Source organism: Oryx dammah, unplaced genomic scaffold (assembly GCF_014754425.2).
Source record: "Oryx dammah isolate SB20612 unplaced genomic scaffold, SCBI_Odam_1.1 HiC_scaffold_8, whole genome shotgun sequence".
Taxonomy (NCBI): domain Eukaryota; kingdom Metazoa; phylum Chordata; class Mammalia; order Artiodactyla; family Bovidae; genus Oryx; species Oryx dammah.
In genome coordinates, this window is record NW_024070192.1 from 47,688,272 (window position 1) to 47,701,611 (window position 13,340).

Consider the following 13,340-nt stretch of genomic DNA (forward strand, 5'->3'; position numbering starts at 1 on the left):
TTCCAGTCCATGTTTACAGCAAAGTCAGGGCTGGGGAGATGCTGTCTGGGCCATCGGCAAAGAGTTTGCCTCTCCTAATTCACCTACTCAGTGCTACTTGGCCTCACGGAACTGACTTGTGAGGGAGAAAGCCACTGATGAAATAGTGTTGTATAACAAAGACAGAGTTACAAGTTGTGATGAGAGCTATAATGGGTTATTTCTAGGATTTTTATGAAACTGTGTCACTGGAGACCAAACTTATACTAGAGGTTAACACAAGGCTGCTCTGAGAAGAGTCTTTAACAGAGACCCGAAGGATTAATGAGAGTCGGCTAGCTAAGAGTGGGTGGGATAGAAGCCCTAGGAGAGAGGACTAGCATATGCAAAGGCCCTGAGGCAAAAAATGAGGTTTGTGTGCTTGAGGTGACGAAAGAAGGTCTGTGTGGCTGGAGCATCAAGATGAGGGAGCGGGCCGAGCCTCAGGAGACAGGCAGGGTCCCAGTCATGGTGCATTTCGCAGGACATGCTTATAAAGATTTTGGATTTGATTCTGTTTATAAAGGGAAGGTATGGTGGCTAAATGGTATGATTTTCAGGTGGCTGTCGTGGAGCATGGAGGGCACGTAGGAAGAATGGAAGTGGAGAGACTGAGTAGAGCGTATTTTGGTCATCAGGGCAAGAGACGAGTATGACTTCGATCAGTGTGAGGTTTTTTTCACGTCTGCAGGTAAAGTTTTGTGTGTAGCAAGCTATTGCAGTTACTTTGATTTTTAAATGGATATTCAGTAGAGCAACAAATTAAAAATATAGCTTCCTGTGCCTCACCCATCTTATCCTATTTATAAAACTAGCAAAATTTAAGTCCTTGATGAATGCTTAATTAAGTAGAATAGACAAGCCTTAAACAATCAGTCCTGTTTAAGACTTTGTGGATTAAATTTTTGCAAATAATTTAAACTGTTTTAATTAATTTAATATACTGGATTTTGGGCTTCCCAGTTGGTGCTAGTGGTAAAGAACCTGCCTGACAGTGCAGGAGATGTAAGAGACTCGGGTTTGATCCCTGGGTCGGGAAGATCCCCTGGAGGAGGGAATGGCAATCCAGTCCAGTATTCTTGCCTGGGAAATCCCATGGACAGAGGAGCCTGGCGGGCTACATGGGGTCACAGAGTCAGACACAACAGAAGAGACTTTGCACATTAAATTTTAAAGAGTATTCTCCATGCCCAATCTACCACTCCGAGTCTTCCAAAGCACTTCACTCCTATAAAAACAGCAAATTAAACTTAGGACTATAGGAAAATCAAGTTGTGTTAAATACTCCAATGTTCTTTGTTAACTTAGCCAAATTCTCTTATATTTATCTCTCAGCTCAAAATCACAAGCACAAATAAATTATTTAATTACACATTTAATACTGGAATCACATGAATAATCTGTTACGTACTTTAAGAGATCATTTAAAAATGTATTATAAGTGCTCTAAGTTCCAAATCATATAGATGATTCCAACGATTACAAACCTGTAACTCATCTTTGCATATGAATAGTAATATTCCTGGCCTGATTTACACTATACTATCTATGTTTAATTGTAAGCTTCTGGAGGCTTACCAGTTAACTCTGTAACTCTTAACTTACAGAGTTATTATCTTATGAAATTAAGGTTCCTGGGCTAATTATATGTAATTGCCACCAGATCACTATCCCAGCATTGGTGATGGTTTGTTCACTAAGTCATGTCTGACTCTTGCGACCCCACGGACTGTAGCTTGCCAGGCTCCCCTGTCCACGGGGATTCTCCAGGCAAGAATACTGAAGTGGGCTGCCATTTCCTTCTCCAGGGGATCTTCTCGACCCAGTAATCAAACCCGGGTCTCCTGCATTGCAGGCAGATTCTTTACCAACTGAGCTACAAGGGCAGCTACAAGGTGGCTTCAGGTTTCTTAAAGGGAATGAATCCGATTTCCATGGGCTGGACTGTAGGTCCTTAATTCTGCACACTCTCTTCCCACTTAGCTGGTTGCTGGAACACATGCCCATTCTACATTGCTGCAATCTCCCCCAGTCCCTATTAACCTAGCACTGGGGAGTGCTTATTGGCCAATATGGACTTGAGAGTCAGGCCTGTGCATTTTAAGTGTGATTATCTCTACACTATGACTGCGTACACGCAGCTCTACCTTCATAGTCAAAATGACAACAGGAGGCTTGGAATTCACGTCTTTTAAAAAGGGTCGGTTCTGGGGACTTCCCTGGCAGTCCAGTAGCTGACTCTGTGCTCCCACTGCAGGCGGCCATATGCTGTGCAGCAATGCTGACAAAAAAAGAAAGAAAACCACAACACAACAAAAAAAACAATAAACGGTTGGTGTCATCTAGGTTCTAACTAGACACTCCAGTGATCCTTCTGTGTGACCTGAGTAGACAGAAGTCAGTACCTTCACTGAGGGTGTAGCAGACATTCCTAAAGCTCTTTCAGGACATCCATTACCCTCCCCTCTGGCACTAAGGACAGTTTAAGCCAATCCACCAGCCCTTTAGATCCTTCTGTAATTCTCTGTGATCTGTGTGGATGGAATCTTCATCTCCTTCCAAGGTTACAGCTGACGCCCTGCAGCAATTTCTTCCCACATAATTCAGTTCTGAATGCCTGCGGCCTTCCTGGTGCTCAGGTGCCTGATTGGATTCTGCGCCAAGCTCTCATCCACTTCTGAGGCACATCTTGAGGTCACGCGGATGAGAGCTTCGACGAGGGTGGTGGTGGAGAAGCCAAAGTGGCTGGAATTGAGAGAGGTTTTGAGAGAGTTGCTAGTAACGTAATGCTCAAAATTTTCCAAGCCAGGCTTCAGCAATATGTGAACCATGAACTTCCTGATGTTCAAGCTGGTTTTAGAAAAGGCAGAGGAACCAGAGATCTAATTGCCAACATCCGCTGGATCATGGAAAAAGCAAGAGAGTTCCAGGAAAACATCTATTTCTGCTTTATTGACTATGCCAAAGCCTTTCACTGTGTGGATCACAATACACTGTGGAAAATTCTGAGAGAGATGGAAATACCAGACCACCTGACCTGCCTCTTGAGAAATCTGTATGCAGGTCAGGAAGCAACAGTTAGAACTGGACATGGAACAACAGACTGGTTCCAAATAGGAAAAGGAGTCCGTCAAGGCTATATATTGTCACCCTGCTTATTTAACTTATATGCGGAGTACATCATGAGAAACGCTGGACTGGAAGAAACACAAGCTGGAATCAAGATCGTCGGGAGAAATATCAGTAACCTCAGATGTGCAGATAACACCACCCTTGTGACAGAAAGTGAAGAGGAACTAAAGAGCCTCTTGATGAAAGTGAAAGAGGAGAGTGAAAAAGTTGGCTTAAAGCTCAACATTCAGACAACGAAGATCATGGCAACAGTGTCAGACTTTATTTTTGGGGGATCCAAAATCATTGCAGATGGTGACTGCAGCCATGAAATTAAAAGATGCTTACTCCTTGGAAGAAAAGTTATGACCAACCTAGATAGCATATTCAAAAGCAGAGACATTACTTTGCCGACTAAGGTCCGTCTAGTCAAGGGTGTGGTTTTTCCAGTAGTCGTGTATGGATGTGAGAGTTGGACTGTGAAGAAAGCTGAGCACCGAAGAACTGATGCTTTTGAACTGTGGTGTTGGAGAAGACTCTTGAGAGTCCCTTGGACTGCAAGGAGATCCAACCAGTCCATTCTGAAGGAGATCGGCCCTGGGATTTCTTTGGAAGGAATGATGCTAAAGCTGCAACTCCAGTACTTTGGTCACCTCATGCGAAGTGTTGACTCATTGGAAAAGACTCTGATGCTGGGAGGGATTGGGGGCAGGAGGGGAAGGGGACGACAGAGGATGAGATGGCTGGATGGCATCGCTGACTCGATGGGTGTGAGTCTGAGTGAACTCCAGGAGTTGGTGATGGACAGGGAGGCCTGGCGTGCTGCGATTCATGGGGTCGCAAAGAGTCGGACATGACTGACTGAGTGACTGAACTGAACTGAACTGAACTGAACTTGAGAGAGTTGACAGGATTTGTTGATAGACAGGACTTGTTGATGGATTGGATGGATGGATCAGGGAGAGGAGTTTCAAGGGTGACTTCCTGTTTTCATCTTGAGCAGCTTGGAGGATGGAGGTTCCATTCCTGAGGAGGGGGGCTCGGAGAAGGAGCGCAGCCGCGGTAGTTATAGCTCCACATTCAGGGGGTGCTCGGTATCCACCCAGCTCCCCGCAGGCCCGAGCACCCTAGTAACTCAGGAGGAGAGCCGACCTGCCTGGCAGCAGGGGTGAATGGCCACGGTTTGCCACTTGCGGAGCCTGTTCTGCAGAGGTCGTCAGTGGCCCCTGCTGTGCCCACCTCTCCCTGCCCTTCACCCCTGCACTCCCGGTGCCCGTCCTTCCCGGAGACCCCAGGTCGCCTCACCTCCACACTCACTCAGTCCCTTTGGCTTTGAGATTTGAGCTTCCATCCCATTTTAGTGTGGATGGAGGTGCAGAGAACTGGTTTCCGATGGGATTTGTGCGCCCCAAGAGCACAGGGGCGCTAAGGACTGGAGTTCGGAAGAGGAGGGGGCCATCCAGTGAGGAAATGGCCTTGGCCAGGGCATCCGTGGGCTCTGAGGACAGACTGTGCTCAATTCCTGACTTTGCCCCTGACAGTAGGTGGTCGTCCGCTCCCTGCCACTAAACTCACGGATGAACAGAGACCTCTGACCTCTGGGTCAAAGAGCATCCTTCCTCCATGGGAGTTTAGGGTCGAGGCTGACAGCCATGGCATGCCTTCCCCCAAGGACTGAATTGGTGGGCGTGCGCTGGGCCACACTGGTGTCCCTGAGGCCCTTCTGCAGTCTGTGTCCAGTGATGCACGGCCAGACTGGCATCAGCCTCTGCCTCCTGCCTGCCTCCCTTTCCTCCTCACGCCCACGGAGCACTGCCCTGTACCTGCCTCTGTCTTTAGTTGAGGAGGTGGTGGGGAGGATGGCCACATTTCCAAGGTCACTTTTACCCCAGGTGTCAAGGATAAGGGTCAGGCAGCATCTAAAGAGACTGTAGGACTTCAGTGTTGGGGTGCATGGATTAGGAACGGAGCACGGATTTTGGGGGAGAGTGCAGATTTGATGAGCGAGCACAAGGGGACGCTATTTACAGGTGGTGGAGGCGGGCACAGACAAGTAAATGTTTTGAGTGGCAGAGACCTGGAGAAGAGCTTTCTAGGAAGGGAGAGCCGCTCTGCCCACTTGGACGAGGGAGTGACGAGGTGTGTTTGCTGTGCACCTCAGCTCTGCACGTGCAAACACAGGGTCTCCCCACGGCCGTCTGTATTCACACTGTTCGCCTTGTCTAAGGACCCTGAACTGCAGTCACTGTTCGTCCTCCTCCTGATCCTAACTACACCCCCATCATTCCACTATTTACATCTACTCCTATTCAAATGTTTACAAGGCCCCAGATACGCAGTAAATACATAGAAGTGTCTGTAAAATCAAAGAAATGACCAGGCTGTCTGCGAGAGAACCAATTCAAGCCACCAGTCCCCTTCTGCAGCACGGATTTATTTCAAGACCTGGGCGCCTGCAAGGGGACGACAGATGCGGTCCGGGGGCCGCAGTCTCCTCTGGCCCCAGAAGGCTGGGCTTCACGGCGAAGCTTCAGGAGAGCGCAGACCATCAGAGCAGGAGGACAGAAACACAAGCGCGGGCTTTCATTCGGGCCAGGACTCGCCCAGGGCCCATCTGGGGTGAGGGAGCTGGTTGGGGAGGGGAGGTGGCTCTGTGGCTTCTTCTCATTTTCCCTCGACTGTGAAGGTCCCACTGTTCCCAGCTCCCTTGGACTTTTGGTCCAGGTATTTGATGTACTTCTGTACCCAGGCCTGGCCTGGGTCAGCACAGATCAATTGCCCATTTCTGGTCTGGAAGCTGAGGAGCAAGAAGGAGAAGATGAGAAATGGAGAGTCAGCAGGCAAAGAAGAGTCTGTCCCACCACCCCAGCCTCTCCTCCGACCCCCACCAGCAGCTGCCTCCTGTGTCACCCCTACCCCACCCAACTCTTGTCGCTGTTCCTACAGACTCCCGCCCCACCTTCCCTCTCCCAGCCCTACTGGTTCTTGAGATTGCACCCTTTCCATTGTTGGGGGGGCTGTACTTACATGACCCCTGGCTGGGGGCACTGGTCACTGGTCCTTTGATAATTTTTCACGAAAGAGAGTCGGATTGCCCTTGTTACCGAGGCGAAACAGCAGACACGCTGGTTATCAGCTGGTTCTGCAAGGTAGAGGACTGGAAGATGCTGGAAGCTTCTCCATGAGAAAGCTTAGACCTCTATCTGCATTCCCCACAGCCCCTGAGGAGGGGAGGGACACAGGAGATGGGAACACCTGGCAGGAAATGGCCTGGTCTTCCTCCTCCCTCCACCTTTTAAAAAATCTTTTGGCTAAGCCACACTGCATGTGGGATCTGGGTTCCTTGACCAGGGATAGAACCCGCGGCCCCTGCATTTGCAGCACAGAGTCTCCCCTGCGGGCCACGCCCCCCCCCCGCCCCCCGCGGCCCCCAACCCCCCCCTATCCCCGCTTAAACTGTCTTCCTCTAAGTCCTTTCCTCCCTCTGTCTGCCTCTCCAGCCCCCACCAACCTCTTCTCCCAGACCCTCCCCAGGGCTGGGATGGGAATCTGTGGTCCTAGTGTTTCAAATTTCTGGTTGTCCTCAGGATTCGGGAATAAAAAATCAGAATTCCTGGAAATTCTCAGATCATGAATTATTCTACATTCATCTTTTAAAAAAATGAGATATAAATCATTTTAGGTTGTACTACATATTAATTTTTTTTCATTTTTAAGGTTTTATTTTATTTTGAAGTATAGTGGCACCCCACTCCAGTACTCTTGCCTGGAAAATCCCATGGGTGGAGGAGCCTGGTAGGCTGCAGTCCATGGGGTCGGAAAGAGTCGGACACGACTGAGCGACTTCACTTTCACGTTTCACTTTCATGCACTGGAGAAGGAAATGGCAACCCACTCCAGTGTTCTTGCCTGGAGAATCCCAGGGATGGGGGGAGCCTGGTGGGCTGCCGTCTATGGGGCCGCACAGAGTGGGACACGACTGAAGCGACTTAGCAGTAGCAGTATAGTTGATTTACAGTGTTGTGTTAGGTGATTTTTTTATATATATAAAACACTTTATTCTCATGTTTTATAAATAATGTGACTACACAGTAAACATTGAATCATTTTTCTATGAAGGTTTTTCTTTTTTTCCAAAAAAAGATTTTCCATAAAAATAAATTCAAAGTGACAATAAGGGATATTTCTATGTATGGTGACAAGGTTATAAACTCAGTAACACATTTAATGTTCTCTAGCAGCTAAAGACAGTTGATAGCAAAAAACATGAAAAGATGGGAACATTAACACAAAATAAAGGGCCAATGAAAATCATTTAAAGACCAAAAAAAGTGCAACAACTATTTAAAATATGTAAATTTCTCATTCAAAAATAAAAATTTTAAACACAGGCAGCATCAATTGCAAATTGCTTGTAGTCTTTACCTTTGTTTTGTAGCAAGAACATTTTGAACCATAGAACATTTTTTCCATACTGGATTGGCCCAACTGTTGAAAGTATGTCTAAATGCATTTTCAGTTGGAGTTTGAGTACTAAATGCTTCCTTCATGTGAGCTAATTTCCTATTTTCATGATGGACATATCTGATCTGCTTCTCCTGAATTTGTTTTTCTCCTTCAAACTGATATTGCATTCTGGCCACACAACACGTGGAATCTTAGTTCCTGGACCAGGGATCAAATCTGTGTCCCTTTCATTGAAAGTGTGCAGTCTTAACCACTGGACCACCGGGGAAGTCCCCTGCTTTAGCTAATTTAGATTTTATATAAATGTTAGCAAATGTTTTTGGTTTCATATCCTAGTATTCTGTGACATTTATGAATTTTCTCTTTGTATTTCCTCTTATGTGATTGGGCTTCCCTGATGGCTCAGATGGTAAAGAATCCACCTGCAATGCAGGAGACCTGGGTTCAATCCCTGGGTTGGGACTATCCCGTGGAGGAGGGCATGGTAACCCACCCCACTATTCTTGCCTGGAGAATCCCCAAGGACAGAGGAGCCTGTGGGCTACAGTCCATGCGGTCACAAAGAGTCAGATAGAGCTGAGCGATTGTGAAGATGTATGAATTTTACAAACTTATTAGCATTTCTTAGCAGCAGACAGAGCTGTGAACTCCCATGTGTAACAGGGCAATGGTCTCAAGAAGCTGGATGAAGACCACTCCTCCCGTTTGTGCTCCAGTCCGCATCCTCCCACATGCCGATCTTAACCTTAACTCCATGCGCCAATGTTTCCTACTTTCATGCCTGATGTCAGCAAATTCCTTTTAAGTCAGTGACATCTCTCTGTTGAATGTTAAGCTTTATTCCATCAAGAAACTTAGAATACTTTTGCCTGTTTTCCCCAATTGCTCAACTGAGTTTTCTTGGGACTTGGAATTTAGAAAAAACATATAATTTCCTGAGAAACGCTGAGAAGAATTCCCACATGAAAATGCTAGTGGATGTCCAGGGTGGGCCACAGCAGGGCGGGACTGTTCCCTGCATCTGAGAGGACCCTCCCTCACAGGTCTGGGTAGGGGTAGGGGTGCTGCTAGAAGCGGGATGTTTGCTCAGCTCAGAGGAGCAGGGCCTTGGCTAGGAGGCAGGAAAGTTCAACTTGTCCTTGTTTTATTTTTTTCCTGAAAGCTGTGTGACTCCAGGCAGGACAGCCACCCTTTCCAAACCTTTGTCCTTGAAATGGCAAATAATAGCCTTGCGGCAATTACTGTGCAAATTGATTTTTATACCAATGATTGTTTTGTGCAATAAAGGCCTTATTACCCCACGGAACAAGGAAGCTGTGGGTCAGGAGAACTAGACAAGACACAGAAGGTCACAGGCTGGCCAGAGCAGAGCTTCCAGACCCAGGGTCCTGGAGGGAGAAATGATCTGCTTCTGCCCCCAGTGCCTTCCAGCGTGTTGCCCGAGCAAGTGGCACAGAGTCAGCTTTTTATGTACATACGGGATAGATCCTCTCTTGAGATGCTGTGCAGAGCAGCTGCAACTCTGGGTCAGGCATGGGATCATTGGGGTCAATACTAACGCACTTACCACCAGTCTGGACCCAGACAACCATGCTGTGGGTCATTTTCAGTACAGTGTTCAAAAACATTACCTGTGTTAGACAGCATTCCATCATAAAATAGGCCTGTGTTGGATGATGTTTCCCGACTGTCAGCTAAGGTGAATTCTGATGGGCGAGGCTAAGCTATGGTGTCTGGGAGGTTAGGTTCATTATATGCATTTTCAGCTTCCTGTATTTTCCATTTCCGGTGCGTTTATTGGGAGGTAACCCCCTCGTGAGTCGAGGAAGATGTGCCCTGAGACTCTACTACAGGCCTGGTGCCGGGCTTAATTCCTGATGTGGCTCATCTCCCTTCCTCGCAACCACCCTCTGAGAAGTTATCACTGATCCCGTTTGCAGATGAGAAGTCATATGACAATAACTGAAATTATTGGAAAGCAGTGAAAAGCTCTTTCACAGTCAAAATTGGAAAACAGCCATCATCCACTGAACTAGCAGGATGTCAGATGACAGTCCTAGTGTGGAGTATTGTTTGGTTTCTGATTTCAGTTGAAATTCAGCTCAGGAGAGCTGTTTACAATAGCCAAAACTTAAGTGTCTATTGATAGAGGAATGGGTAAAGAAGATGTGGTACAAATATACAATGGACTATTACTAAGCCTTTAAAAATAATGAAATGATACCATTTGCAGCAACGTGTATGGATTTAGAGATTGCAATACTGAGTGAACTTGGGAAAACTCTGGGAGATGGTGAGGGACAGGGAGGCCTGGCGTGCTGCAGTCCGTGGGGTCACAAAGAGTTGGACATGACTGGGCAGCTGAACAGCAACAACAGCAACATACTAAGTGAAGTAAGTCACACAGAGGAGAAATAGCCTATGACATCCCTTATACTCAGAGTCTAAAAATAAACAATACAAATGAACTTACAAAACAGAGACTCACAGACTTAGAGAATGAACTTACGATTGCCAGGAGGGAAGGATAGGGGAAGGGATAGTTAGAGAGTTTGAGATGGACATGTACACACTGCTATATTTAAAATGGATAACCAATAATGACCTACTGTAGAGCACAGGGAACTCTGCTCAATGTTACGTGGATGGGAGAAGAGTTTGGAGGAGAATGGATGCGTGTATATGTATGGTTGAGTCCCTTCCCTGTTCACCTGAAACTGTGACAACGTTGTTAATCATCCATACCCCAATACAAAAATAGAAGTTAAAAAAAGAAAAAGAAAAGACATTCAGCTCAGGAGAGTTGCTTCCTGGGAAGCCTCCTCCCAGGTCCCTCTGTGCCGCCTTCGCCCCTGGCTCCAGCCCCCTGCAGAGAGGCAGGCAGGCAGGCCTGTTGACAGCAGTGAGCTGGGGGTCAGGACACTGGGGTTTAGCCCTGCCTCTTTCACAGGCACCTGCGGCCTCTTCTTCCTGTAGCACAGGTATTTACTGAAAGCTCAGTACACGACTCTGTGCTGTGTAAACACTGGACAGGTCTTGCAGGGAGAGGAGGGAAGCTGACCCGGGTATCTCAGGCTCAAATTCGCCCGAGACCACGTGGATTGCAGCTGGGTGTGGCGGGCAGTGGGGACCCTGAGGCCTGGGCAGCGCCCCCTGTCTAAGGGGACAGCACCTCCACCTCAGGCCCAGTTGGAGGTGAGCTTGTGGAAACTCGGGCTCATGTCTGCTTGGTCTTCCATATTTGTGAAAGAAATGGGCAATAGGGATTTTTTAAGGTTTCCAGTTTTTCAATGTTGGCAACCATCCAAATATGGTCAAACCCCATCTAAGCCATGAAGAGAGCATGATCCTTTGTGGGTTCCTGTCGCCCAGATTCTGCTCCTGCCTGGAGGCAGCTGAGCAGACACCTGGAGGGCTCTGGGTTAGCTTCTTGAGGCTGGGGACCAAAGGCCAGGAAGGCTGTTTTCAGAGGCATGTTTTCCCCACCCCAAGGGAGGCAGAAGTGAGCCCCAACCAGATATGGGGAGACACCCTCGGGAAAGACACTGTTTTGCAGGAGCCCCAGACCATGTTTTCTAGACCACCCACAGCTCCTAACTGCAGCCCCACCCCCTGCTCGCCCCCACCTTCAGTCTCCAGCCCCTGCGTTCTCTTTGTTCAGAGCAATGAGAGTAGCGGGCTCACCTTCATTGGCCTCCGAGTGCAGGATGGCAAGAGTGAGGAGGAAGGCCAGGGCGGCCAGGCTGACCCTCATCGTTCTGGGTGCCGACCAGCAACAGGAACAGGGCTGGGCTGAGGACTCCTGGATTCTCTGGCTCCTTGAAATCTGGGCTCTGAGCCTCCTTTATAAAAAGTTGCTGCTCAGAAGTCACAAGATCCAAAAATTTAAGCTTGTGTGGCAGTTTTGATTCTTTGGAATTGTGACCAATGACGTATGTAAATTATGAGAACTCAGTCAATTTAGACGAAGAAAAGAGGAAGGCAGAGAGTGACCCTGGCTTTCACATTTGGCTGATGTCTTGAGGGTGGTGGTGGGGGAGGCCCGAAGACCAGGAGCTATGTCAGAAACTGCCCCCCTCTCCTGGTCTCCCCTGGGAGCCTGGTTAAGCCTCGGTGAGCCTAACCTCAGGGGTGGACCGTGAGCTCAGAGGCCGGGTGACTGTCTCAGGATCAGCAGCTCTGGTTGGATGCCAGAGACCGATGGGGGGGTTAGTGCAAGTTCACCCTGAGCACAAGGCCCAGGCCTGATGGGGGCTTGGGGGGGAGCAGGGTCCAGGGGGGTCCTGGGATGGCTGGGCCTCACCAGCAAGGATGGACTGGAAACCTTTGCCTATGTGGAACAGAAGGGCCCTGCCCTCTGCCCAGCCCAAGGAGCTTCATCAGACCCTTAGCTACCCAGGCAGGGGCCTGGGCTCTCTGCTCAGGCAGGCCGGCCTCCAGGACAAGGCTGAGGGAGAGTTTCTTTTGGACTGAGCTAGGGGAGCCAGAGGCAGGGCAGTGCTGTCCACAGAATACAGTTGTGTCTTGTCCTCCTAAGCGTGTGCTGCAGGGGCGGTGCTCAGGATGCCAGGATGGTTTAGTGACCGAGACGGAAGGGGCCAACCACCCTGGTTTGCCTGGGTAAGAGGGTTCCGGCAAATTTGGAAAACTCCACAGTGGCCACAGGACCAGAAAAGGTCAGTTTTCATCCCAGTCCCTAAGAAAGGCAATGCCAAAGAATGCTCAGACTACTGTACATTGCACTCATCTCATACGCTAGCAAAGTAACGCTCAAAATTCTCCAAGCCAGGCTTCAACAACATGTGAACTGTGAATTTTCAGATGTTCAAGCTGGTTTTAGAAAAGGCAGAGGAACCAGAGATCAAATTGCCAACATCCGCTGGATCATCGAAAAAGCAAGAGAGTTCCAGGAAAACATCTACTTCTGCTTTATTGACTCTGCCAAAGCCTTTGACTGTGTGGATCATAATAAACTGTGGGTAATTCTGAAAGAGATGGGAATACCAGTCCATCTGACCTGCCTTTTGAGAAGTCTGTACACAGGTCAGCAAGAAACAGTTAGAACTGGACATGGAACAACAGACTGGTTCCAAACCGGGAAAGAAGTATGTCAAGGCTGTATATTGTCTCCCTGTTTATTCAACTTATATGCAGAGTACATCATGTGAAATGCCAGGCTGGATGAAGCACAAGCTAGAAACAAGATTGTTGGGAGAAATATCAATAACTTCAGATATGCAGATGACACCACCCTTATGGCAGAAAGTGAAGAAGAACTAAAGAGCCTCTTGATGAAAGTGAAAGAGGAGATTGAAAAAAATTGGCTTAAAGCTCAACATTCAGAAAATAAGATCATGGCATCTGGTCCCATCACTTCATGGGAAATAGACGGGGAAACAGTGGAAACAGTGTCAGACTTTATTTTTTTGGGCTCCAAATTCACTACAGATGGTGACTGCAGCCATTAAATTAAAAGATGACCAACCTAGATAGCATATTAAAAAGCAGAGACATTACTTTGCCAACAAAGGTCCGTCTAGTCAAGGTTATGGTTTTGCCAGTAGTCATGAATGGATGTGAGAGTTGGATTGTAAAGAAAGCTGAGTGCCTAAAAATTGATGCCTTTGAACTGTGGTGTTGGAGAAGACTCTTGAGAGTCCCTTGGACTGCAAGGAGATCCAACCAGTCCATCCTAAAGGAAATCAGTCCCGAATGTTCATTGGAAGGACTGATGTTGAAGCTGA

General features: G+C 47.9%; 1 protein-coding gene across 1 annotated transcript; it reads right to left on the reverse strand.

Annotated features, from left to right (window-relative positions):
* Positions 1–5,542: 5,542 nt before the first annotated feature.
* Positions 5,543–11,698, reverse strand: LOC120866382 (regakine-1-like). The gene is made up of 3 exons (XM_040244073.1): positions 11,281–11,698; positions 6,157–6,271; positions 5,543–5,926 (listed from the first exon to the last, which is right to left on the reverse strand). Exons 1-3 carry the CDS (start codon positions 11,348–11,350, stop codon positions 5,794–5,796), a joined length of 318 nt encoding a protein of 105 aa, XP_040100007.1. The 5' UTR covers positions 11,351–11,698; the 3' UTR covers positions 5,543–5,793.
* Positions 11,699–13,340: the final 1,642 nt, after the last annotated feature.